This window comes from Salvelinus fontinalis, chromosome 31, assembly GCF_029448725.1.
Source record: "Salvelinus fontinalis isolate EN_2023a chromosome 31, ASM2944872v1, whole genome shotgun sequence".
Taxonomy (NCBI): Eukaryota; Metazoa; Chordata; class Actinopteri; order Salmoniformes; family Salmonidae; genus Salvelinus; species Salvelinus fontinalis.
The window spans coordinates 43,967,882-43,995,881 of NC_074695.1; the positions used below are offsets into that span (position 1 = coordinate 43,967,882).

The following is a 28,000-nucleotide window of genomic DNA, read 5'->3' on the forward strand; positions in this document are numbered from 1 at the left end:
ATGCATAGTATATCATATATCAAACCTTAAAGTATGGAGGTCTCTGTGTTCAATACCCACACTACGAGACAGGATAAGCTATTCTGATATGGTTGTGCCACAGAGCATCACAGACCATGAACCCAGCCCTCACCTAGTCACCAGGAATAGCAAGCTACGTCAATCATTCAGGCCATAGATAAAAAACAAAGTATGCACCGAGTATACAAAACATTGCTTTTTCATGACACAGACTAACCAGGTGAAAGCTATGATCCCTTATTGACGTCACTTGTTTAATCCACTCAATATTAGGAAGGTGTTCATATTGTTTGGTATACTCAGTGTAGTTCATGGGCCAACCACCCTGTAAATCTTGCTCAGTATCATTGAGACTTGTCCATCATGCTACATAGGACACCTACCTTCTGCTCGCTGTTGTGTCATTGGCAGTGTTCTCATGTTCAGGAGCATGGCACTGAACGGTGGTCAGATCAAGGGACATTCATGTTGGGCTGAAACTCTTTAACCAGCAGCACTCCTCCCTTTTCATCACAATCCTGCCTCTTCCCTCTACACTTCCTTTGACCTTGAACCAATGACTAACTCGTCAATAGATGCAATTGAAACCTATTGCGTCCCATCACCTACATAAAATTACTGCAGTTAATTACCTTGTAATTCCCTAAGCTACACTCCTGACGAGAAATACATTCATCAACCATTGTCATGGTGTAGGTCAACATAAATGTTTAGGCAAATACCCATGTTAATATTTTCATAAACTAACTGTGTATTTGTGCAAAGAAGCTATGTGGTAAATGCCTGTGTCTGGGTTACACTGGGAATGACCGTTCTATCGCCTTGGATGGGGAACAAAGACAGAATTGAATAGAGTCGTGATGCATGTGATAGATGCAGTATAATGTCAAATAGAACTGAGGGTAAAATGGTTATCTGTGAAAAGCAGTGAAGTAACAGTGGAGTTAAAGAGCTGTCTAAGTAATTACAGTGGACATAACGAGACATGGCTAAAGATGGATGAATGAAATGCCATGGGTGTATCTGGTGTAGGTTTGTCCTTGTGATTGTGTGTAAGGACGGGCCTGTGGCTGTCTGCACCAAAAACCTTTATTTCGCAGAGCTCCTCTCCTGAAAGTAGAGACCCATTTTTGATGTACACAGTAAATGAAAACTAGGGCACTGAAGTGAAAGTGTAATACTGTACAGTCCGTCTGTTGTGCAACACTAGGAAGGACCCCAAAACAATACAATTGTTTGTTTTCTTTAGCAAAAGAAAAAAAATAATGTAGAAACAAGCAATGTTTTGCATTTGGATATTTGTCATTACCTTTTACCTTTAAGCTATAAATGAAATAAAAAAAAATGGTAAATAAACTCACCCTTCATGTTGTTCGCTAATGAAACAAAATCTGAACAAAACCTAATCGAAAAGAATTTAAGTTACAGCAATAGGCACACTATAAAGTGTACAATGTGGCAAGGTTCTTTGATTCTAATAAAATACTTTTTTAAATCCATAGACATTTCATATATTTATATTTTTTTGGTATATGGATCCAAAAATAGACATTTAAATCATAAAGGGGAGATGGGGGAGGGAAATTAAAAATCCAAAGCTACGAATGGTTGTTCCCCTTCCCTGGAGAGAGAGGGGGGGAAACTGGCCAATCTATACAGCGCAGTATAACACCCACTTTAGCTCGTTATACACGTACAGTCGTGATCAAGGCACAGGGATCTTCTTAAGGTAAATTTTCAATAAAGTTGTACAAAATAATACATTTTACAGTCTGTACAAGAATAATAGTTCAGCAGTAAAGTAAAGAGATAGAGAGCCTGGGAAGGAGGAAGGAGGGGTAGGGAGGAGGGAGTGGGTATAAGGGAGATGGAGGAAACCAAAGGGGGGGGGGGGGGTGACGGAGAGTGACCACATGAGTAAAGATTAGTGTCCCATTTATCGTTATCTTCCTCTTTTTTTAATTTCAGGATTTTTTTCTTTAAAAACATAACAAAGAGCATTGCCAGTAAAGTAACAGTGCATGGTATGTGGTGAAGTTAAGAGAGAGGACAGGGAGTGAAGGAGGCGAGAGAGAGTGTGTGAGCGCGCACAGGGCACAATGGCACAACAGTCTACACAGACAAACCGTGGAGACAGAAACAGGGCTGATCAGACTTCTCTTAACTTATATGGTGCTGTACTGTATATGGGCTTTGCACTCCGTTGAGTTCTGTGAACGTTGGCCTTTTTCCTTCCGCTGCTGTACCAACAAGGCAAAGTCATGTGACAATCCTGTGGGCGTCATGGTGTCCAAGCTCCACCAAATTCACTTAAATATTCCCTTCCCCCAAGCACCGCTCACCATGATGCTTCTCTGGTTCATTGTCCGTCATTGAAATTGCTCCTGGTAGGTATCTTGGCTGTGATTCATTGAAAACACTGAGCCAGTCAATCTGTGGCTGCAGCCAGTAAGCAGCTAAGACTCGGGACTTGCTCAGTTCAGGACCAGTGACCATGCAGTCGAGTAAAAGCGTGTGGGGTTATTTTTCTGTATGCAAGCAGTTATGGGTAAATTGAGATTAAGTGTGCCTAAGAGTGTGTCTGTGTGTGTGTCAAAATATGAACTGAGGTTGTGAAAGAAAGACGGTCCGGTGCCATGTCAGTGTGCGTACTCACGCGTGTGTGTGTGGGGTGAAATGGGTTCAAGTCTTGAGCACAGTGCTAAAATGCAGTGGAGTTCAGCTGATCTGGCTTGGATGTATTCTGTGTTTTGCAGTATTTCAATAACAATTTCCAGGTTGCGCTGTAGCTCTCATGTCTAGTTTGACTTCAGGAGTCCCCAAGAGCACACAGAGTCAGGGCGACAGGGGTGGGTTCTAGGGAAGGGGGAGTGGGGGTCAGGGTGGGACCGGAGGTCGGGGTTCAGAGTCTGTTGCAGTCCCCTCCCATCACAAGAGCTCGTACTGCCGAAGGTGCATCCGCTGAATGATGTCCCGACAGTCGTTGAAGACTCGGCGGATGTTTTCCGTGTCCACGGCGCAGGTAAAATGGGGGTAACAATAGTGCCTGCCATCTCCGCTGGCTGTGCTGATCCTCTGAAAAAATCCCGTAGTGAAGCACAATGAGACAAACGTGCACTCGCACCATCAGGACATCATCCATTTGACTCGATAACAAATCTAACACGTTAGCCTTCCTGCTAACTTATTCAATACGAGTAAGAGAAAGTCATCTCATTTGTCATCTTTTGTTGCGATTAGATACTATTTTGTAATCAATACCATAAGATTCTACGTAACATTAGCAGGGGAGACATCGGAATGTCTGCACTTACCAGGAACTCATCTCGTATGAAGTACTTTGCCCTCGTGACGCGCGGGTCCTCCCCTGCTTCCGGTGTCGCTATAGAAGCGTGAGAGACTGATGATGAGTGTTATGATTGGATTCTGGTACACCATCACACATTGTCAGTGCCACAGTTCGCTATGGCGACTACTTATCAGCCACAGGAAAGAACATTCAGGAGCCACCTACTGTGGCTAAAATCAGAAGCAGTCTGTGTGTGTGTGTGTGTCTCACCATCATCCGGTGTGGTGTAGCGTGCAAACTCTGGGAAATACTCTTCGATTTTTGATTTCCCAGCCAACACCTTCTCCGCTAGCAGGTCCTGTTTGTTGAGAAATAGGATGACAGAAATGGTCCGTAGCCACCTGAAGAGACAAACACACAGAGATGCTGGGTAAATAGACTGGCAGAAAGCAATCAGTGGTCCATTAGGGCTAGCAAATTAGATTTATGATGAGAGCATTTTAATAGAACAGAGGAATAGAATGAATCTTCATTGTTCGTGGATAGTGGGTGTCATGGGTTGTGTGCGTTTCTCTGTGTGTGTCAGTGGAGGCTCCTCAGAGGAGGAAGGGGAGGACAATCCTACTCAGTAAATTTCATAAGTAAAAAGGGAAAAGTTTTTAAAAAAGTTATCCTTTTTAGATAAAACTTTACTAAATATATTCACGTTGCCAAATAAATGATTAAAACACTGTTTTGCAATGAACGTCTACATTATCCTCGACAGCACCCTCTAGGGTAACACCATGGTGTAGCCAGAGGACAGCTATTTTCTGTCCTCCTCTGGGTACATTAACTTCAATACAAAACCTAGGAGGTTCATGGTTCTCACCCCCTTCCATAGACTTACACAGTAATTATGACGACTTCGGGGGACGTACTTCAACCTATGAGCTCTATCAGCTGCAGTATGAACTGACATGTTGTTCATCCAATCAAAGAATCAGAAATGAATCTACTACTGAAAGCATAAGCTGCAGCTAGCTAAGACTGCAGTGCATAAAGTGCGTTGAGTAGTTGACTCAAAGACAGTTGTACAGTTTAACAAATTAATTTTGTCAAATTAAGGAGAAGCAGCAAAGAGAGCTAGCTAACTATATTGCTTTGTATGTTCTTTTCTTCTTAGTTTACCTTTCTTTTAGTTAGAAAAAGCATCTAATTTGGCCTAGTCAACAACCTGACAAACAGAGAGGAATGCTATTTATGTTAGCTGGCTGGCTAAGACTATCCAACACTGCACCTCCTTCAAGTCAAGGTAAGCGTTCGTTTTTACTAACTTATTGCCACTGGGGCCCCCGGTGTAACTACTAAACTGCTTGCTGTACATTGTACACATGGATTGGATTTTGGGTATACTAACGCCTTAGTTCTAGTTTGTTGACTATAACATTAATACAGTGGCGAACCGTGACTATAGGACCTAGGCCTTCAGAGGGACCAAAAATCTTCAAATACGTTGCATCAAACAAAAATAAACACTTTAACTTTCAAACTTTTCAGTGTATCTTGAAAAGGGTGTTGCTAACAAATTAGCAACAACATCGCTGCAGCCACTATCGTCTCACTACTACAACAGAAGCTAGCTAATGTTACTAGTGTAAAAGGGTCTGCATGGTCAATCCGACATCTGAAGTGGCATTTACTGTGATCATGCAGCCTCCACAGACGTCAGGGCTTTGTGTTTATACAGAACGTACCGCCCCCACCTACTGTCAACCAATCACGTCAATGCGGAGCACTCCACATTGTTACAAAATGTGTACGATGGCGATGCGGTATGGAGCTTAATCTTGCCTCTACGTGCCTCCGGAGGCTCCACAATTGCATTACACCCTCCATACAAAGCCTCCGACCACATTTTCGGATCAAGCCTAAATTGGCTTTTAGCGTGGGGACACTACTGCCTGCGCCACTGATTACTTTATACTGTGCTCTCAGTAGTGACGTCAAAGATGTCATAACTAAACCAAGACAGACCACAGCCTGTCGTTTCCGATTGGAACAAATGAGTCAAAGTGGGCAAAACCAAGCCAAGCGGGAGCTAGCGAGATCATTTTGGCGCGTTCTAGTATGTATTTGCATATTTCCATCAGGGAACGCCTATTATGTGACGTGTAAATGTGCAATTACTCAATTCACATTTGCACTCCTAAACACCATTTTTAAAAACCTTTCGCAATCTGTTCATAACAGATTCTAGTTTTGGGAACAGAAAAGCGTATTGAGATCATTTTTTTATTTTTATTATTATTATTATTATTTTTTATCGATGACAATGTGCAGAATGTTGGCCAAAATCCATCTCGTTCCATCTTCTCCCACTACCATATTTGGAAATATCTGTCTACTTGTTCTATCTTTTTACGGGCCCACCCATTGCAAGTCAAAATATGATTGTTTAATTCCACTGTCACTACAAAATTCTGCTCCAATACAGTTGAACGGCACAGGCCTTCTGTCCTAGCCAATGGCTGGCTGAGCGAGCTAGATTTTTCTACCTAGAGACTACCAAAGAAAATCCTGATTAGATATATTTTTTAAATTGTATTTATAATTTTTTAAATTGTATTTATAATTTTAAATTTAACCTTTATTTAACTAGGCAAGTCAGTTAAGATCAAATTCTTATTTACAATGACGGCCTACCCCGGCCAAACCCGGACGATGCTAGACCAATTGTACGCCGCCCTATGGGACTCCCAATCACAGCTGGATGTGATACAGACTGGATTCGAACCAAGGACTGTAGTGATGCACTGAGGTGCAGTGCCTTAGGACCGCTGCGCCACTCTTCACTACTAACCCTTCTCTTTCCAATACAAACTGAAGAGATGAAATCAGAAGATCATTAAAATTATTGGAAAGCTGAAATAGAAATACATGAAGTCCACAAAGCGAAGGGTAAAGGTGAGGAGAGCGTGTAGATGCGAGAACAGAGAAGTTCCCTACTTTTTCCCTCTTCCACAACCAAAACCTGTTTACGTTCACTAACAGTCAATTACCGTGAGACTGGCATTCTTTTGCATGACAATAACCGGCTTTCAAAATCTCATGACCGCCACAGTCCTAGGAGGGACCTACCTGAATTTGTCCAACAGAAACTCTTGTTTAAGTGGACTAATGATTAACCCCCAAATTAGTTAGATGCAGGCAACATTATGCGAGACGTTACTGAATGTGTCACTCACTGTCTGTCACCTTGATTACTCCAACTTGTCTCTTGACCTGTGCACCTACGTTATAAACTGTCATTTGTAGGCTAGGTTGTAGCAACCTCATGATTGGTATAGGGAAAATGTGAGTATCATGTAGTAGCCTAAACCTGAGCTGCGTGAATGGAATATGAATGACAGTCATCCAATATGCTTTAATAAGAAAAAAAGAAGCGCTCCGAACGGCCACTGGTGTGTGTGCGTGCGTGCATTTGTGTGTCACCTGTTGTTCCAAATGTTCTTGAATAGATTGAGAGCCTCCTGTAAACGGTTGGTCTGATTATCCTCCCGGATCACCATGTTGTAGCTGCTACTGGCCACCACGAAAATAATGGCTGTTACATCTGTGGGGAAGACAGAGGGAGGAAGGACACAGACAAACTGGTTTTGTAAACTGCAATCAATGACACAGTCAAAAGGCACCTAAGCTTTAAGCCTAAGCTCGAAACACACAGTCATAGCAGAAAAGCGATGGTAGGAAAATACAGGAAACCTTTAGAGGAACGAGGCTACAGACTAAGACCCTTCTAAGACTAAAAATGATCTATAAATGAGATGTGAATTGTGAGTTATTCCCTATTGGGTTGGCCAGATCAAATGGAAAAACAAATGTTACCATTAAAGCACTGGATCCATTTCCGACGTTCATCCCTTTGACCGCCAACATCAAACATGCTGTTGAAGAAATGGCAAAGTGAGACTAACACCACACACTACCACCTTGTGGCGTAGTGATGAATCACATGTTAGCTGCACTGTATGGACTCGTAAACGTCTGCAGGGCCGAGGTGGAGATTTCTCTTCCGAGTGTTGTACTAATAACCGAATGGGACGATAACCCGGGGTTATACTCACTGGAAATTGACTTTGTCCACCTGAAATCTGGTTTCGAAGATCCCAGAGGTGAGCACTCGGCATCTCAGTAGGTCCTGAGAGATGACAAAAGAAAACTGGAGTCATTCATCTGCTTTATATTTATCAATATTAGGAAAAGTTGATGATCAAGTACAGTAGGCATGTCTCTCCATTTGAGGTCTCTGGCCAAAAGTAGTGCACTATACAGGGAATAGGGCGTACTTATAATGGCGCCAGAGGGGATGGCTGCCATTTTTACAGGCTCTTAACCAACTGTGCTATTTTGTTTGTTTTTTCACATTGTTTTAACTTATTTTGTATATAAATGTTGCTGCTACCGTCTCTTATGACAGAAAATAGATTCTGGACAGAACGGCGATTACTCACCTCAAAACTGTACGTAATTGTTTTATTTAATGAGTCATACGTTAAGGACATTACTGCTTTCCCGAAACCAGGCCAAGGTTCCCGTCATTCCCATGAAGAAAAGACGGAAATACAGGGGTCGTAGGTCACGGTGACTTGTGAGAATTCGTCGACGAGTGGGTAAACTGCCACTACCATGCATCCTATTTGCCAACATGCAATCATGTTGGCCTGGGTGATCTACAATCAAGACTATCCTACCAACGGTAGTGACTCGCTCAATATGGAAGTGGTCAGATGACACGGATGCTATGCTACAGGACTGTTTTGCTAGCACAGACTGGACTATGGACTATGCATTCAGGAGTATACCACGTCAGTCACTTGCATCAACGACATCGTCCCCACAGTGACCGTATATACATATTCCAACTAGAAGCCATGGATTACAGGCAACATCTACGGGACACTAATCTGGACACTTATAAGAAATCTCGCTATAGCCTCAGATGAACCGTCAATAGAGGACAAAAACTTGATCCTACTACACCGGCTATGACACTCGTCAGATGTGGCAGGGCTTGCAAACCCAGCCGCGAGCTGCCCAGTGACGCGAGCCTACAAGACGAGCTAACTGCCTTTTCTGCTCGCTTCTAGGCAAGCAACACTGAAGCATGCATGAGAGCACCAGCTGTTTCGGACAACTGTGTGATCACGCTCTCTGTAGCTGATGTGAGCAAGACCTTTAAACAGGTCAACATTCACAAGGCCAGACGGATTACCAGGACGTGTACTCAAAGCATGTGCGGACCAATTGGCAAGTGTCTTCACTGACATTTTCAACCTCTCCCTGACCGAGTCTGTAATACCGGCAGAATACCATAGTGCCTGTGCCCAAGAAAGTGAAGGTAACCTGTCTAAAATACTACCGCCCCATAGCACTTACGTCGGTAGACATGGAGTGCTTTGAAAGGCTGGTCATGGCTCACATTAACACCATCCTCCCGGAAACCCTAGACTCACTCCAATTCACATTCTCCAATTCACACTCCAATTCACCAACAGATTACGCAATCTCAAACCACACTCCACACTGCCCTTTCCCACCTGGACAAAAGGAACACCTATGTGAGAATGCTGTTCATTGACTACAGCTCAGCGTTTAACACCATAGTGCCCACAAAGCTCATCACTAAGCTAAGGACCCTGGGACTAAACACCTCCCTCTGCAACTGGATCCTGGACTTCCTGACAGGCCACCCCCAGTTGGTAAGGGAAGGCAACAACACATCTGCCATGCTGATCCTCAACACTGGGGCCCTTCAGAGGTGGGCGCTTAGTCCCTTCCTGTACTTCCTGTTCACCCACGACTGCGTGGCCAAGCACAACTAACACCATCATTAAGTTTGATGACGACACAACAGGGGTAGGCCTGATCACCATGACAACGATGAGAAATTCGATAGGGAGGTGGTCAGAGACCTGGCAGTGTTGTGCTAGGACAACCTCTCCCTCGATGTGAGCAAGATAAAGGAGCTGTTCGTGGACTACAGGAAAAGGCGGGCCAAACAGTTTGAGAGTTTCAAATTCCTTGGTGTCCACCAACAAACTATCATGGTCCAAACATGCCAAGACAGTCATGAAGAGGGCAGGACAACACCTTTTCCCCTTCAGGAGACTGAGAAGATTTGGCATGGGTCCCCAGATCAAAAAGTTCTACAGCTGCACCATCGAGAGCACCCTGACCGGTATGGCAACTGCTCGGCATCCGACCGTAAGGCGCTACAGAGGGCAGTGCATAAGGCCCAGTACATCACTGGGGCCAAGCTTCCTGACATCCAGGACCTATATACTAGACAGTGTCAGAGGAAGGCGAAAACAAATAGTCAAAGACTCCAGTAACCCAAATCATACTGTTCTCTCTGCTACCGCATGGCAAGCTGTACTGGAGTGCCAAGTCTAGGTCCACAAGGCTCCTTAACAGCTTCTACCCCCAAGCCATAAGACTGCTGAACAATTAATAAAATGGCCACTGGACTATTTACATTGACCACCCCCCCCCCCCCTGCTGCTACGTTTTACACTGCTGCTACGTGCTGTTTATTATCTATGCATATGTAACAGTATAGCTTCCGTCTCTCTCCTCACCCCAACCTGGGCTCGAACCAGGGACCCTCTGCACACATCAACCACAGTCACTCACGAAGCATCATTACCCATCTCTCCACAAAAGCTGCGGCTCTTGCAGAGCAAGTGACGTCACCGATTGAAACACTATTAGCGCGCACCACCGCTAACCATTTCACATCGGCCACACATAGTCACTTTACCCCTACCTTCATGTACAAATTGCCTCAAATAACCTGTACCCCCGCCCTATACCGGTACCCCCTATACCGGTACCCCCTATATATAGCCTCGTTATTCTTTTTTTATTGTGTTACTTTTTAGTTTTTTTACTTTCGTTTATTTAGTAAATATTTTCTTAACTATTTATTGAACTGCATTGTTGGTTATGGGCTTGTAAGTAAGCATTTCACGGTAAGGTCTACACCGGTTGTATTCGGCGCATTTGACAAATAAAATTCGATTTGAGATGTATCCCTGGGTCTCTGGTAAAGGCGGCATTGAGACCACGGAAACTCACCTGATCAGTGGGGGTGTAGTCACTCTGCTTCACAATATCAATCTTGTCTAGAAAGCTGAGAAGAAAGAAACAGAGATTCAGAAGGATGAACAGGACAAAATGGCGTAATTCTCATCAACAGTTAGCAGGGGCAGTGAGTGAGCCTTATGGGAAGCTGTTCTGTGTGGGGACAGGTAGAAACCACTGAGCTCAATAGCATTGTATAGACCTGTGTTTCTCCAACTATTTTCGCGCTAGGGAGAGACTAACCTGCAGTAAGCCATCACTCCTTCCTCTTTGGAGGCCAATTGAGATACAAACTAGGACTTGAGAAGTAGGACTTGAGACAGCAATGCTGTATATAAAATTCAAGTTGCTTGGGAACAGGTTTTTGATGTCCCAATACCTTGGCATCTGGTCTATTATCTGATCAATAAAACAATTGACCCATCAATCCATTCGTTTTAATTGAAGCTATAAAACACTTGCTACAAAAAGAATACTCAATATATGGGGCAATGAAAAGTCAGCCTTGTGCCACGAGGAAACAATCAATAGAGCATCTTTTCTGGTACTGTCCATCGGTGGCTCGCTTTTGGAGTCAGGTCCAGGAATGGTTGTTATGTCATAATACCAGGATTCAGATGGATGTGAAAACTGTACTGTTAGGGGATCTGAAAAACCGTGACCAGTCAATGGGAAATTATTATTAAACTCTTGGATAAAGTATTTATTTTAGGGCAATATCAGTATAAATGTTACAAATAAGGGAGGCTCAGGACACTCGTAACACATCACAGTAAAATGGAGGGATGTATTGTAAAAGGAAATAGCAAAATGGCACTATACTGAGAAAGACGGGTTAATCTGTGGACATCTGTGTTGGAGGTAAGATCACAGTGAATGGTGGATTTCGCCGCTGTGGGTGAAAATCCAGCACTTGCAGAAAGAGTAAATTAGGAATATGTAGAATGATTTAACTACATGTACATTAAATATTGTTGTCCGTTAGTTAACTTGAAAGCTGATTATATCAGTGTCAGCTAAATGAGCAGCCAGTTATTAACATCCTAGGGACCAGTGTTGGTCCAGGTCAGGAACCAGGGGGTGGAGAGAAACACTAGCATACATTTGTAGAGACACTTACAGATTATAGGAATGGCAATGGTTCCAGTCCTGTAGTCATACTGACTTTGAAACGAATATCCCATTCCAATACATACGTTAATAACTGATATTTCACTTGGGTTTAAACAGTACCTATAGAGTGGCTAATACAACAAGAATGTCACTAACAGTGTGACAGACGAATGCTGGCCTGGTCTCACAAGCCTACTTAACACAGAGGAATGCCGAGCCTCTGGATAACCAGGAATGTGACATGGTGGGGTGGAATGGGGCAGGCCTAACTACAGGTGAGACATGGCAGGAATGAGTCGGCACTCACTGGGAGAGACCTAGAACCTAGAGGGCTAGAACTAGGCGATATATCGAATTCATTTTAACGTATGTTTTTGCGCGACAATCCAAATACCTGTATCGCAAGAATCGAGATTGTTATTTTTTCGTTTTTAATAGCGTTTATGTCCGCTTGTACTCATGTGGTATTTTTTGGTCTCGTCCCCTTCGCTCCTCTGTGCACCTTCCCATTTACACCAGCGATCTTAATATGACGAGATGCACGTCTCCACCCTAACAATGGGAGTCCGAAAGGCAGAGGCGACAAAACTTATGTCCAAAATAAGCTCATAGAAAATAATTTGCCTAATTTAAGACTATTTGCGAGAGTGAAACCTCTCGCTTCCCCTCTTCCTCTATGGTTTACACACACACCAAACAAAGTCCCTCCCTCCCTTCCTTTGTCTCTCACGCCATCAAATTTAAGAGATCACATATTCCTCTCTGACAAGCGTTTTCTGGTTTCAACGGGATATTTGTATTTCAGGTTTGGTCCAACAGAATCGGTTATAGACACCAAAACACATTGAGACATTATTTTACTGTAATAGAGGATAAGTTAACTTTTCAAACTACACCCTTAAGTCTCAACTACTCAAATTGCGCACAGAGCAGACACTACTAAAACGAGAGTATCAATGAACATTGATTCTGGAAAATGAATGCTCAGTTTGTAGCGCGCGGCATTGGTGTACTGCTATAAGTATTTTAGCCAAATACTGGTATACTAGCTGTCTAGTCTGTTTTATAAATATGCAATAAGCATAAAACACAATTATATAAGGAATTGACAACTCGTTCTCATTCTGAGAAATAAGGTAGGCCAATTGATTTCAACATCTGAACAAAGTGGACAGGCTAACGTTCATAATCATTGTGTGTTCATAATTCAACCTTGTTCGCTAGCACATATAGCCGAATTGGCTAAACTTGAAATATAAAGATTAGCTGGCTAATCACTAGCTCGGGGACTTGAGAGATTGATGAGACTTGTTTTAATTTTCTATAGCCTAATGCCTGCTACAAAAAGTGAATCATTACTAGTGAATGTGCATTATGCATGGTTCTAGTAAAATGTATTTTTTTTAAAAGGGCATTTTCATATACAGACTTGAAAGCCAGATCAGTGATTATTGCACAAAAAAAACGGTATTATTTCGATAAACTAATTACATTAGTGGGTCTTGTAGTTGTGGAAGGCTTATAACTTCAAACTCTGAATTCAATAGATTATTGCTGACTGTTTGAAATGTAGTGTATTTTACCTTTAAAATTGTACAACAATGCTTATTTAGAGAAAACATTTTAAATCTAGATACTGTATATATTGTGGATCACCTATAAATGTAAAAAAAAAAATATATATATATATATATATATATATATATATTTTTTTTTAGGCCATATCACCTAGCTCTAACTAGGACAAACACACAGAGAGATTGTGTGAGTGTGTGTACGTGCACATTTACCATTCTTTGTTATGGCCACAAAGATGGCGAGAGATAACTATGCAGACTCCAGAAGATTAACTCTTAATCTTTTTCCTTCCCTGCTCGTTATAGAATAATATTGTAAAAGCTGTAAGCTCTCCTTCCACAAAGGTTCACACTCACAAACCTGACCTAGCCCACCGGCCTGAACCCAAAAGACTAACACAGAGAGAAAGTAGTCTGACATTACAGAGCAGATTCTAAAATAGCTCCCTGGCCTCCAGCATGGTTGCCATAGAGACAGAACCACAGGCTCTATAAATAGACTATCAGCTCAAAATCTTGTGTGACTAGAGTAGCCAGGGAGAGAAAGAAAAGGGAAGAGAACGAGAGAGGGGAAAAAAAGAGTGAGTGAGAGAAAGAGGGACTGGGAGAGAGGAAGAGGGAGAGTGAGTGAAAGAAAGAGCAGGAGAGAGAGGAGGAGAGTGAAAGATAGAGAGAGCAGGAGAGTGAGGTAGTGAGAGAGTGAGCGGGAGAGAGGGAGGGACCAAAACTGGACTGGACCATCTGAACCACCTGAAGGGGTTGTCCTAGACTGTTAAGTAACACAATCAAATACCCATCACGGTTTCCTCAAGCATTGGCACATGTATATTTTATACAATCAGCTCAAAATCAAACACCACTAGGGATGTACTGATTACATTTTTGGCCGATACCGATATTTTCCTTGCCAAAAAACCCAATAAAGATATAAAAAAATTTGAGCGGCCTTTCATATACGTTCTAGTACAGTTAAATAGTTGAAACACACACACACACAAAAAAGTTATTTTTGGTCAGTGTGTGTGCATTTACGTATGTCCCCATTACCAGTAAAACATAATCAAAACCTATTTCTTTCACTTACTTGCTGTGCTGTTTCGCTGTTCATTTGTTCAGTCGTTTCAGTCTCAAAGAGGATTTCATCGTACATGTCGAGCAGTGAAGTTTCAGCTCAGTTGGTCCTTGAACTCTTCTATCATGGGTCCTCTTCATCGGTGCGCACTGTGTCCGTTTCCATCTTGTCCAGCTGTGTCTAACATTTCACGTAAACCCTGTTTCTTGTCTGCATCGAAGTAGCGGTCCTTGTACCTAGCATCGAGCATGGTGGCGACACAGTAAAGAGGCTCAGAGAGAATGCCACCGAATCACTTGTTCACAGCCTCTAGTAGAGTACTTCTGCAAGTTTTAACCCCACGGTCTGTTTCGAAAGTTTTGTTGAGCAGGTGTTTCATTGCCATGACAGAGGTATCACGTCTGCTGCAGACACAGTTGATGAGCTTATTTCTCGAGTCAGTTGTTAGAATGGAGCTTAGGAGTGTGTTCATGTTTGAAACATGTTCTCAAATGCCATTGAAATGGCAGCAGCGGTATGAGAACCAGCACATTCTTGAGCATGCAGTACGGCTTTCCTCAGTACCAAATCCTCGTCGACCCACTGTGCTGTCAGACTCAACATGCTCATGGGGCTGACATCGCTGGTCCAAATGTCAGCCGTGAAGCTAATAGCAGTGACGCCCATAGCAAGTAGTTAAGGGATGTGCATTTCAACAATACTGTGTAACTCCGGTAGGGCAACATCTGAAAAAATAGCTCCTACTTGGTAGTGTGTACTGGGGCTTGAGGTTGCTCGACCAGTCGGCGAAAGCCAACATCATCCACGACAGAGAACGGTTGATTGTCAAGGGCAATGAATACCATTATTTTGGCGTTGATGGATTTCGCCTTTGAGTTGTACCGCTGAAATGTTAAACTCTTTCAAAATTACTGCTCGACTTTAACTTGTTTAGTTGTTGGTGTGCGCTTCGTTTTTTTCTGCTATTGTTCCAAGTAGCCTCTGAACGTCTGGGGGTGATGCACTTTCAAATTAGGTTTGTGGTATCGAAAGATTTCATTTTCTCCACTCTGGAAATAATAGCAGCACAAATGTTGCATATGGCCTTTTTGTTATCTTCCTTTGAAACGTCAAAATAGATCCACACAGCAGACGTTGTGGGCTAGGTGAGGAATGCGGTGTTGCACGTGTAGCGCAGTCTGTGTCGTGGCGTCATTACGCCATCTACCTACGTTATATAGGTATGCACGTCAGCTTTGACATCGATTTTGCACATCGGCGTTAAACTAGACCTCGGGCCGATGCTAGCATTATCAGATAATATTGGGTGGTTCCGATATACTTAAAGATATACCGTGCATCCCTAAACACCACCATAACAAATTTAACTCTGAGGCTCCAGTCACTGTGGTTAAGTGGTGTACTCCCTCCCCCCCCCCACCTGGCGGTGGGCTGGTGAAATCTCGCTTACCCCTTCTTATGACTCAGAACCTGCCATTTTTTGGTCCCTGTTGCTGCAAATATCCTACATCACAGATGCGGAGATGGAGCCACACAACAGTTGAGAGAGAAAGCGTGAAGGAGAGGAAAAGAAAGAGAAGAAGAGAACGTGTGTGAGAGCGTGCGAGCGAGTACGAGGGAGCGCGTGGAGCGAGAGAGTACCAGGGAGAGAGACACATAGCCAGAGAGTGGCGGCATTGTTGATGCAGACAGCTCTGGGGATGTCATACTGTGGTGTGTGTGCACTGAGACGCAATGAGGAGCTGCAGAGTAACTTCCATGACAGAGCTCCACTATCACACAGCACTTCCTGGGTCCTTTTACACAGACCCTCAGCCACAGCAATAGGAACACAAAGAACATTAGGGGCCATTTTTCAGGCAGAACCCTTTGCCCATTATGTTGCCAGGTGTCACAGAAAATCAGAACAGTCTCAAGGAAATTGCTTTGTAAAATAAGGTTTAGATGAATTTGACTACGTTTCAGATTGGGTAGTGCGCTATACGTGCCCCTAATCTTTGGCCTAGACTGTTTATGTTCAACAACACAGGCCTGTATAAGGGCACTGGAGCTACTAAAGACTGCTGATCCTCTCTTGGCGTGTGGTGCAGTGCATACTTACTACTGCGCACAGTCGATCAGCTGGTACTCATTGGATCTCTCAAAACACACCCTCACGCCCTCGTCCTGCCAGAGAGTCTTCGCATTTTCATAAAACTCCTGAAAGAGAGATATAAAAAGGGAGAAAGAGTATGTGAGAGGAAGAGAGAGACGGGATCAATTGAATTAAAGCAGGTCGAAGAAGAGGACCCTGTCCATCCATGCTGTGTTTGAGGGCACTGCGATGTGCGGCATCTTTTGTTGACACCACATGCTGTGTGCTTTGTGCTTGGCTAGAGCGTGTGTACACGTAGAAAAGGTAAATAGGGGTGGGAAGAATTACATTCCAATGGGGCAGCACACCTATTAGGGATCTGGCATTTATTGACTGGAGAACAGGTTCTGTGGCCAGTGAGGGTAACGGCCAAGGGGAGCTTCAATATAGGAAAAACCAAGTGACATTAGTCAGGCCGTTGAAATTACAGATTGTGCCTTAAAGTAAAAACAAGGCATGTTTCTCAACATTTTCTTCAACGAGGAGAAAGTAAGAGTGCGTATGGTCGACAGGCTTGGGAGGGTCAGTTGACTCATCTTTGGCAGGTATCACAGACTTAACCCTAAATAATCAAGTCAAAATCCCAGATCATATTGAAATGAAACCTTTTTCATTACTTTGACTCGGCAAACAAAAGTGGCACAGGTGTAAACACGGGAGTCAACTCATATCTAATGGCTAATCTGTTACATCCTTGTTTGATATCTTTTGCATAAAGTGGGAATGTCCACATAGCTTATCAAGGACCAGAGTGACCCACCCATTAAACAACATTCAGAGGGCCAAAAAGCACATGGAAAGTTAGATAGTCTCAAATCTCCCTTCATCCTCCTCCATTTGGACCATGAAGGTAAACAGGAAATGGTGTCATGTATAAAATAAATGCTTCTGGACAACTGGACTTTTGTGGAACAATTGGGCCACACACACACACACACACACACATATATATATAACATTTAGGTTTCGCTGCCCAATATATTTGTCCCACTTTTTGTCTGGCTTGGGTTACCTGAAATCCCTGCATCCACTCCATAAAAAGAGCACTCATTATGTGTCGTAGTAACAGAGTCCTCCTTTATCATCAGTCATGCGCTTAAGAGAAAAATAACTCCTCTGGTAACTCCTTATTGCATTACAGCAGCCAAACCAGAATCCTTTGGGGCTACGACTCAGTGCTATATTGTTTGCCTCCGCCCACCGGCTTGCAGTGTTCGGGAAGCTACTCTGAAAATACAGTTTACCAAGTTGCCAATTACTTTACTCTGGAAGAAGTGAAGCTACACTAAGGATACCCTTAAACAGTTTAATTAACTAAAGTTCCTTTGAAAAAGTAGTCCACTACATTCAAACTACTTATTATATCTAAATGTCAGACTACAAATTGCAAGAATAGATCACTCTGGAGTCAGAAGATGTGATTTAGCTTATTACACAGAAAATGTATGTTTTAAGTGAGAATTAGTCAGGTCTAATGGCAAAAAAAGAAAGGAAATATTTGCCAACTACACCTAGATTTCCTTCATTTTATCATTTCCATTTCATCCTTTGGGATGGCCTTTCTCAAATACACAAATGTTGTTTTTGCAACAAAACAAATATCACAGGGAACTTGATCTTCCTTTAACTCTTTTTTTGAAGCAAAGGGACAATTGTCAAGTTGAGGTTTATCAGAAGAGCCATGGCCGGTTGCTTTTACCTGGTTTCTAAAACGACTATCTATAACATTGCACGTGCTACGCAAAAACCTTGCACAATTTGTGGCTAAATGGGAATCTCACTAGCGTTCCAACTCTATGGTCAACACTTCTACAGTATCTTCATGTAGCGAGAGACATGAGAAAGGAAGTTCCCTGGTAGCTTTGCATTTTAGAAAACTGACATTTTATTGGCGTTTAGACAACCTATAAGACTTCTCCCATTATCAGTCGAGAAATCAGCAGTCCGAAAATAAATCCCATACCACAACAAAGACGACATCTTAAAACACACAATTAACTAGAAGTGAATAGCCCAGACAGTAGATAACTGTACAAACTACCCCCGCTTCTACCCCCAGAAACCCCTGCTTCTACCCCCACTTCTACCCCCAGAAACGCCCACATCTAAAGGCCTTCTCCTTTTCCTTTCTTTTTTTCTACATGTACTCTGAGATCAGGTGACCAGTAGAACCGGTTTCCTCTCCGCCCTGGAGGGTGCCAGAGAGGAGGGAGGGAGAGAGTTACACTGTCTGACCTTAGCTCCTGATGGAGGGGAGTTGGGGGACTCTAAATCACAGAGATCCAAACATCACAGAGCAAGGCAGCAGACAATCACACCGCCTTCACATGTGGCCCTACGCACCCAAACTCAGAGAGAGATGTTATGGCAGGTGTGCTAGGCTCAGAAGAAAGACAAAGCAATCTTCAATGACTGTTTGTGGTGCAATGGTAGGGATGCAACCATTCAACTGTAACAGATCACTTTGTATCAGCCGAAGACTCTCAAGTGGACCTAAATTAACACGTAACAACAAAATATACGCAAAGCATTAACCTATCGGTTGTTTTCATTTTGATGAGTGACAACATGTTGCCGTCTGTCCTAGGAGTAAGTAAAACTCACTGTGGTGCACACTATTCAATCAAAAACATTAACAAGGTTCCTGTGATCAATGTGTAACAAAGTTCCCAAAGCATCGATAAACCCATTAGAAATGCAATTCAATGGACTATGTGTTTGACTGCTTCCAGCGAAGTCCTACCAGAAAGCACTCTGTTGTTCAGGTGTGGGTCCCAGTGTGCCTCTGACACCTGGGTCCCAGAGAGATATTTAGGGGCGTTAAAATGCACAATCAGTGTCAAGCAGTGGTACTCAGAGACCTCCAGGCCTTCCCTCAGGGCAGTCCATTAGTTAACAGGCATCCCATAGAGGCCCTACCTGCTAATTACAACTGTACTGTACCACATCCCACAGAGCTACCAGTACCATGAGGCTGGCACCTGCAACAGGGACTGCTGGATGGGCATTCCTAAGGGAACATGAACAGCATGTACAGTGCCTTTAGAATGTATTCACATCCCTAGACCCCCCCCCCCCCCCCCCATATTTTGTTGTGTTACAGCCTGAATTTAAAAATGTATTAAATTGAGATTTTTGGTTACTGGCCTCCACACAATACTCCATAATGTCAAAGTGGAGTTACACTTTTCGAAATGTTTACACAAATCCAATTATCTGTACGGCAACCTCAGTCGAGCAGTGAATTTCAAACACAGATTCAACCACAAAGACCAGGGAGGTTTTCCAATGCCAAACAAAGACAAGCGCCTATTGGTAGATGGGTAAAAAAATGTAAAAGCAGACATTGTATATCCCTTTAAGCATGAAGTCCCTAATTACACTTTGGATGGTGTATCAATACACCCAGTCACTACAAAAATACAGTCGTCCTTCCTAACAATGTTGCCGGAGAGGAAGGAAATTGTTCAGGGATTTCACCATGAGGCCAATGGTGACTTTAAAACAGTTACAGAGTGGTTGTGTTGGAGAAAACTAAGGATGGATCAAGAACATAGTTACTCCACAATACTAACCTAATTGACAGAGAAAAGAAGGAAGCCTGTACAGAATAAAAATATTCCAAAACATGCATCCTGTTTGCAACAAGGCACTAAAGTAATACTGCTAAACATGTGGCAAAGCAAATGCACTTTCTGACCTGAATACAGTTATGTTTGGGGCAAATCCAATTAATTACCGAGTACCACTCTCCCAATTTTCAAGCATAGTGGTGGCCGCATCATGTTATGGGTATGCTTGTAATCATTAAGGATTCTGGACTTTTTCGGGAAATAAAAAAAGAAACGGCACAGGCAAAATCCTAGAGGACAACCTGGTTCAGTCTGCCTTCCACCAGACAATGGGAGATTAATTTACCTGTCAGCAAGACAGTAACCTAAAACACAATGCCAAATCTACACTGGAGTTGCTTACCAAGGAGACAGTGAATGTTCATGAGTGGCCGAGTTAGTTTTTAAATATACTTGAAGATCTTTGGCAAGACCTGAAAATGGTTGTCTAGCAATGATCAACAACCAATTTGACAGAGCTTGAAGAATGATTTAAATAATAAAAAGGCAAATGTTCCACAATCCAGGTGTGGGAGGCTCTTGAGAGAATGCCAAGAGTGTGCAAAGCTGTCATCAAGGCAAAGGGTGGCTACTTTGAAGAATCTCAAATCTCAAATATATTTAACACTTTTTTGGTTACTAAATGATTCCATATGTGTTATTTCATAGTTTTGATGTCTTGACTATTATTCTACAATGTAGAAAATAGTAAAAATAAAGAAAAACCCTGGAATGAGTAGGTGTGTCCAAACTTTTGACTGGTACTGTATGTGCACATGCACGGTACACACACAAGAAAATACTGTGCTTACTCACAGACGTGTATACACTGTACATTCATGAAAATACAATGACAATCTATAATGTTCTGTGTGTGGGGTGGTAGAAACATTGTCATACTCACAGATGTGAATTCATAGTCCTTCTGACTGACTAAATTGAGGACATATTCGATCCGGTATTGGTTGTGTGGACTGGCGAGCTGAACGGGAGGCGTCAGTGTACTCATAGCCGCTACAATGGTCTAAAGAGCGACACACACACACACACACACAATCAATACAGATCGAGTGACAACACAGGATTGTCTTGGGGTATCTTATATTCAATAATCATTGATAAAATATTGATGATTCATGCTTAGCTGTTTAGATGTATTTATTCTACCTACCCACAGTGATATGAAAGCTTCAAACCAAAAAACTTACCTCAATAGCTTCTTTAATATTATTCTTGATGTCGTGAATCTTCTGCTTCTTCTCCCTGCGAAAAAACCCCAAAGCTCAATCTTCCATGTTGTAAAGTACAATATCATTTTGTTATACAATGTTGATACAGCAAAACCAAAAACGTATGTGGATAATAGTCTAGAAACATCTGACACATGCACTACACCTCACTATCATCCCTTCTGAACCTGCCATTACTCATAACTGACACACACATCTTCAACCATGTGAAACTCATATATTTAAAACAGGACACAGGTCTCCCAGTGTCTACATTGCACTCCAATGAAAATACTCAACCTGCCACGATAGCTAGAAATGATCCGATGTCAAACATGACCCCAACTGTAAAAGTGGTATCTGAGCTGCAACAACAGCCCATTAATAGACTGCTTCAATGTACGACTAAATTGTAAACCACCGCTTTGCTGAGCAGCACCCATCGCAGACTGTGCACTACCACTGACATGTAGTTTACATCAAAAACACAAAACAGCATTCAAGGAGTAAGAGAGGGAATGTGAAAGAGGTACACCGACAGATAGAGAGGGATAGAAAGGGAGCGAGAGAAGGGAGAGAAAAGTCGAGAGAATAGGTAACAGCCAGCAGGCGGGCCTGTATTCCACACAGACGTCCCCCCTAACCCAATAAACAAGAGTGTTAGATTGAGAAGGCCTTGTTTACATTTTCAACATGATGGTCATTCAAAATCACATGCTATTACAAAGTAGCATGTGCTCGCTTATATGTGCGTGTGGAGAGAGAATAGGCAATAACTTGAAGTAGAAAGCATGTGTTAGTGTATACATCCGTGTCTATCTTTATCAGAGAATGTACGAAAGAAGACAAAATAAACAAAATATATTTAGTCCAGTGTTTCACAAATGGATGAGCCATCATGCTATTAGGCCTAGAACCGTATCAAGCAGCATACCACCCTGCATACCACTACTGGCTTGCTTCTGAAGCTAAGCAGGGTTGGTCCTGGTCAGTCCCTGGATGGGAGACCAGATGCTGCTGGAAGTGGTGTTGGAGGGCCAGTAGGAGGCACTCTTTCCTCTGGTCTAAAAAATATATCCCAATGCCCCAGGGCAGTGATTGGGGACACTGCCCTGTGTAGGGTGACGTCTTTCGGATGGGACGTTAAACGGGTGTCCTGACTCTCTGAGGTCATTAAAGATCCCATGGCACTTATCGTAAGAGTAGGGGTGTTAACCCCGGTGTCCTGGCTAAATTCCCAATCTGGCCCTCAAACCATCATGGTCAACTAATAATCCCCAGTTTACAATTGGCTCATTCATCCCCCTCCTCTCCCCTGTAACTATTCCCCAGGTCGTTGCTGCAAATGAGAACGTGTTCTCAGTCAACTTACCTGGTAAAATAACGGTAAAATAAAAATAAATAAATAAAAAGAACCGTATCAATGAAAGTTACTGAATGCAAAAACATCATGATCCAGGAATCTACCAAACACATCCAGGAATTCCTTGTAGAGCATCTTTTCCTCCAGGACTGACGAGGAAACATTGCTCAAGAAGCCAGACACACCGCCCTGCATTTTATCCATTGCAAATACCATAGAAATACAATCCATACGTTTAAGTTATATACGGTACAGCTAACTTAACACAGACACAACCAACTAATCAATACATGTTTGAAATGTCTAGGACAGGGGTGTCAAACCTATTTTGCCTGGGGTGGGGCCGCATTCAGTCTTCAACGAGGTCCAGAGGGCCGCACTGAAAATTAGTTTCGGTGAGCTTTAGTTTCGGTGATTATTAGCAGCTGGACAGTTAAGAAACGGTAATAATGTAGGTCCATTATCATTTCTACACAGTTTCGATTTGGTTTTAGTCATTTAAAAGTATATTGATTTTGTTTTATCATTATTCAAATGTTTTAGTCAAACTACCCCGGGCCGTATGTTTGACACCCTTGATCTAGGATGTGACCAAGCGATGATCTGAGTACACACACACACCACAGCAGTTGTAAGTGTTATGGAGTCACGAGATGGGTCACACGATGCTGGGTGCCTTAGGTGCTGATTTGCTCATTTAACCCAAGCCACTCACCACACCAGAGTCTGAACCGTCAAACCTAACCCCACAAACTGGCGACTAAAACCCAAACCACCAACGCAGAGGCTGTGTCTAGACAGTTAATGACGTTTTTGTATTCTGATCATGGAGTTCTGATCATAGAATTCCGAACACGTCGTGTGTCTTCACCTACATTTAAATGTGTCCACATTGGGCCCGGATTTCATTTTCCAGCGTTATATTCAAATGCCAGTATGCATTCTGCAAACGGTGGAAAAGGCTAAATATAACACAACAACTACTTGATGGCAGTAGTTAACTACTGTAGCTAACTACTGTAGCTAACTACTGTAGCTAACTAGCAAGCTAACTAGCAAGCTAACTAGCAAGCTAACATCTTTAGCTAACCAGCAAGACAGCTAGCAAAGCTAAAGGGATTGCAAAGGGGTTAGCGTAACTAATATTAGCTATTTGGCTAGCATTCATGAAGCCAGCAAACACATTCCTCACACGCTAGGTGCCTCTCGCTACCAAAACAAGTTTTCTTGAGACTTGTGGGCGGAGTGCTGATGACGTCACCCATTGTTTGCACTTTTGGTAGCCTGATTGCATCCAGACTGAGGAGAAATATACACACAATAATAACGAGGTGGTCAGACGGACCTGACCACAATCAGACAAAAATGCGACTTTTGTCTTTTCAATGCGACCATCGTATTCTGATTGGGCACTTACATGGGACTTCTGCGGAGGCATAGACCCTCACCCATCTCCACATTTAGGCCTAAACCCCCAACCAACCTACTCACCTGGGCTTAAACCGCTACCAACCAATGCACTAGGGCCTTAAAGCACCAGTCACCAACCAGGGATTGAACCCCGCAGAGTTTGTTCCAAAGGAAGTTTGACTTCTCGTCTCTCAATTAGCTTTTCATTTTTGGAAGTCCATGCAATCGGACTGATCATTTTTGAACCGCAATCTAATATTTCCGTCAACACTTTTAAAAATCGCATAAGGACGAGACACCTAGACAGTAAGTAATAGTGGCAATTGAAGCACTAATCTTCAAACTGAGGGAACTGTAACTACCCTCCCATCATGTGCTCTTGCACAGGTGCATCTAGTGTGTGTATTATACAATTCAGGTATCGAAAGACCAATACATGAAAGATGCATAAGGGTCAAGTTGGTGTTTTGAATGTTTGTTTTCATTCTGGGTTCCTCTGTGATTTTCCCCCAATCCCTCTGGCCGCCTCAAACCCTGACCTTTATTCGCAGTTGAGGAACGTAGTCTGGTGAAGAAAACGATACTTACTCCGCGTTGAAGCCATTCACATGTAGGATTCGCATCTGCTTCACTATGGTGCTTTTCCCTGACTCACCAGCCCCTGTGTAGAGGTATACAGTGAAAGAGCCAACAAGAGATGGAGAACGAGAGAGAGAACGAGAGAGGTGGTTAGACACATTTCAGAGAGTACAGTACATTGCCCTATCCTGACAGCCAACCGAGGATGGCCAATTTGGAATGTCATGCATAACAAAAAAATTGTAAAGAGAGACACGTTGAAAGTGATAGTTCAGCATTTTAAAATCTGTGAAATAAACATGATCAGAAAAGTTCTAATTGAAATGGGTTATTATGCCCATTGATTGAGGTCTCACACAGCAGCAACACAGGCCAGGAGCTGGAAAAAGTTGGCCTTAACCTCTGGTCAGATATAGCTGTATTCTCCAGTTGGTTAAGGTCGGGATTTAAGTTGGATAAACTAATGCGGTTAGGGTCAACTTCTACCTTTCAGCGTGATTCCACCTGTGTCTGAGGCAAACAACTTGAAATGAGTGGGATGTTAGGTGAATCCACACATGCAGTATAAATAGCAATAAATGTGTGAAATATTAACCTGTTGAAATCTAATAATACAATAGTATTAACAGCTTCACTTATAACCAGGGGTGTACCGCTAACACAAAGTAAGGCGTAAAACCTCTATCAAGTCTGATAGATTATTTTAGATTGGCTAGTCTAGGTTAGTGAACTTTCCCCACGTGAGAATAACTAAAGAAGTTCTTTATCACAGATCCTCTCTAATGCCTATGGGGCTGACCTGAACTGGACTGGCTCTGATATTGTCTGTTAACACTGTCCTTACCAGCACGGTTCCAGTGGTAGTTGCATAACCATCTAGTCCATTACAGCTCGACTTGACCCTATAGTGTGAATCAAGCATAAAAGGTGCCGACCATACTCTAAATTTCAAATAGATTTATGACTAATATTTTTATCCCCCATAGCAGTGATATCAAATGGAAAGAGCTTTATCATGATTGGTTAAGGGTCGGATGTCTATCGCCACCGTCTGACAAAATTCAAACTCACAAATTGGCCAACATCTGAAAACTTGATCATGGTACAACAAAACATTGTCATATCATAGAAAAGTGCAAAGAGCCCAGTGCTATATAAAGCAGCATTGTAGAAGTCATGGTTAAATGAGAATTCTGTTCTGCTTACTTTAGTTGCCACAACTTCCTCTCCAACGGAAATACTGGTATAGCGTTCAATACACTCCGTCTCAGGCATTTTCTAATCAAATATCATTTAGAGAGGACATTTTGACTGTTTTCACGTGATAACAGTACCGTGAGTAGAGAAGTGCTCAAAGACTGAGTTCACCGTGCATTATTTCACACATAGGCCCACCTCGAAATACACAGGCCTGTGGATTTGAAAGTTTTCAAGCAGCTAGTAGTTCTGAGAGCACACCCACAACCCACATGTAGAGGCTCGACACCCATGTTTCATATAGATTAGGCAGGAGCTGTTACAATCACACAGGCCTACGACACAATGTATCAAACGTGAAAGAAACAAATGTTGCAATAAGTAGGCTTCAATATGGTTAGAGGATCAAGTCTAACTGCATCTTTTGATACACCACGTCAGCTTGAAACATCATGCCAGCAACCATGTCACATTGAAAAAGTACAATTACTATGTTGTGTAGCAGGAAGGCCTACAGAGAAAACAAAATCCTATATCACATAAAATATAAGATTAGAAACAATGTCGCCATTGAGGCCTTGCCTGCAACACATCAGATTCCATTCACATTTACCTAAAAGTAGTAGCCTGTGAGTTGCTCTATATAGCTGTTTGTCCTTCTGAAGCTGTTTCTCTATCTTTTTGTTGGCTTCTCTTTGTACCTTCTCCTCATTTCGCTGATCTTCAGTCTTACTGTTGCCCAAACAACCCATCTTCCCGCAAGAAAGTGGGTCCAGGGGAAGGTGAAGAAAAATAACTACTCTAGATCTCTCGGTTGTCCGACGGAATTGAGAACAACATTAACGACATGTATACAGTCTGTTGTTTAATGTTACGTCGAACTAACGTCTGTTTTAAAACGTTGTCCTATTGCGGTTGTAAGTATGTGTATATAATGCGTATTTTCAATTGATATTGCTGTCAAAGAGGGCAGGATACTGTTGATGACGACACCCAGGCCGTCCTCTCAGTTTGGTCAATTCTATTAGGCTTTTCCTTCTTCACATACAGCTTTTATATGCCGATATAGATGACCATCCACAGGTTTAAAGGTTGACTGAGGGTTTTGCCTCTTTCACATTCAATTGAAGAGAGGATAAATAGCCTATTTTCATCTCACGAACGGCACGGGTCTCACGTCTCACTGTTGCCTGTGACAGAGACCGAAAATCGGCATAGCACAAAAACTAGACTGTAAAATTTGACCCGGATCTTTTTAACACGGGTTAGAATAAACATCTCTTTGGGAAAAGGCGTATTTCCTGCGGCCTTTCTACGCGCAGAGACTGGAGACTGGAGAAAAATATATATATTTACACTTAACGAACTACATGTGTAATATTTTCCTTGCTTCCGTCTTCATTTAACTCATTTTTATATCCATAATATGATCCTCGATCTAAACGGTGAGTCCGGTGCAGTTTAGATCCCCAAAATAATTCAATTTTCGTGATTTCCCCCCGTTTCTGTGATGGCTGTTCCTTGCTGGTTTTTCTCAATCCAAAGGCCCTTCGCTGTCTTTTCTTTTGTTGCTGAAATGTGTATCCCTCCTCACATCACCAAGGCTCCTAATAGCGCTCTGATAGCCCCCAATACATTCTTAAATGGGTTCTGAATCTTCTAAACATGACGAAAACACGAAAATCCTTCGAATTGTCCCGTTTCTTGCAGGTATAGCCCGCTGTCAGTCTCCGTTTTATATCCCTCTGAACTCGAATGGTAGGTACTCGGTAGAGTTTACATGTGCATATACATTCATAAATATAACGCGTGTTGTACTAACACATTCCACTATGAAGACAGTTCTCTCCTGGACTGGTCGTGGAAGATTAAACACGGGTATAAGCAATTCTTGAAGGTATAATTTTTCCCTTTCTCTTCGGGAACAGTATATGAGATAGACAGCGGTGAAGAGATGGGGTGGGGCAAACAGCGCTCAGTGAACCCTGGGAAGGACCAGCGCTTTATCACATGACTCCACAGAACGTCAGCATGGCGAAATTCTGCAGAGAAAACGGCGCCCTCTTCAAAGAAAGAACAGATTGTGACCCAAGATCCTTAACACGGGGCAACTGGAGTCACTCTCTTTCTATTTTTGGATGTTTGAACGCGCACTATATTAGGCTACCCCATTGATTATAAAATACATGTTTCCAGTAGTTTATTATTATTCCCACTTGACCACGAAAGCAGGTTTGTTTATGCTCCTAAAACATAGGACTATATGAGTTTGGTAGGCCT

The 28,000-nt window shown here is 42.6% G+C and overlaps 1 protein-coding gene across 2 annotated transcripts; it reads right to left on the reverse strand.

Annotated features, from left to right (window-relative positions):
- Window positions 1-1,092: 1,092 nt before the first annotated feature.
- Window positions 1,093-27,710, reverse strand: LOC129830336 (guanine nucleotide-binding protein G(s) subunit alpha). 2 transcript variants are annotated; one of them, XM_055892845.1, is made up of 12 exons: window positions 26,334-27,710; window positions 24,533-24,605; window positions 21,151-21,205; window positions 20,847-20,966; window positions 16,299-16,396; window positions 10,430-10,484; window positions 7,417-7,490; window positions 7,178-7,236; window positions 6,785-6,905; window positions 3,581-3,711; window positions 3,336-3,403; window positions 1,093-3,096 (listed from the first exon to the last, which is right to left on the reverse strand). In XM_055892845.1, the coding sequence occupies exons 1-12, from the start codon at window positions 26,470-26,472 to the stop codon at window positions 2,950-2,952; spliced, it is 1,140 nt and encodes a 379-aa protein (XP_055748820.1). In that variant the 5' UTR covers window positions 26,473-27,710; the 3' UTR covers window positions 1,093-2,949. The 2 variants fall into 2 exon arrangements, with proteins under 2 accessions (XP_055748820.1, XP_055748819.1); XM_055892844.1 differs by having other exon boundaries at window positions 3,336-3,421.
- Between the last annotated feature and the right edge of the window lie 290 nt (window positions 27,711-28,000).

Coding starts and splice junctions, on each gene's coding strand:
- LOC129830336 (XM_055892844.1), bottom strand. CDS start 26,472: ATGGGTTGTTTGGGCAACAGTAAGACTGAAGATCAGCGAAATGAGGAG. Junction 16,397..20,846: donor AGGACTATGAATTCACATCT/GTGAGTATGACA, acceptor TCTCTCTTTCAG/GAGTTTTATGAAAATGCGAA. Junction 3,712..6,784: donor AAGAACATTTGGAACAACAG/GTGACACACAAA, acceptor TTGTCTCTTCAG/GTGGCTACGGACCATTTCTG.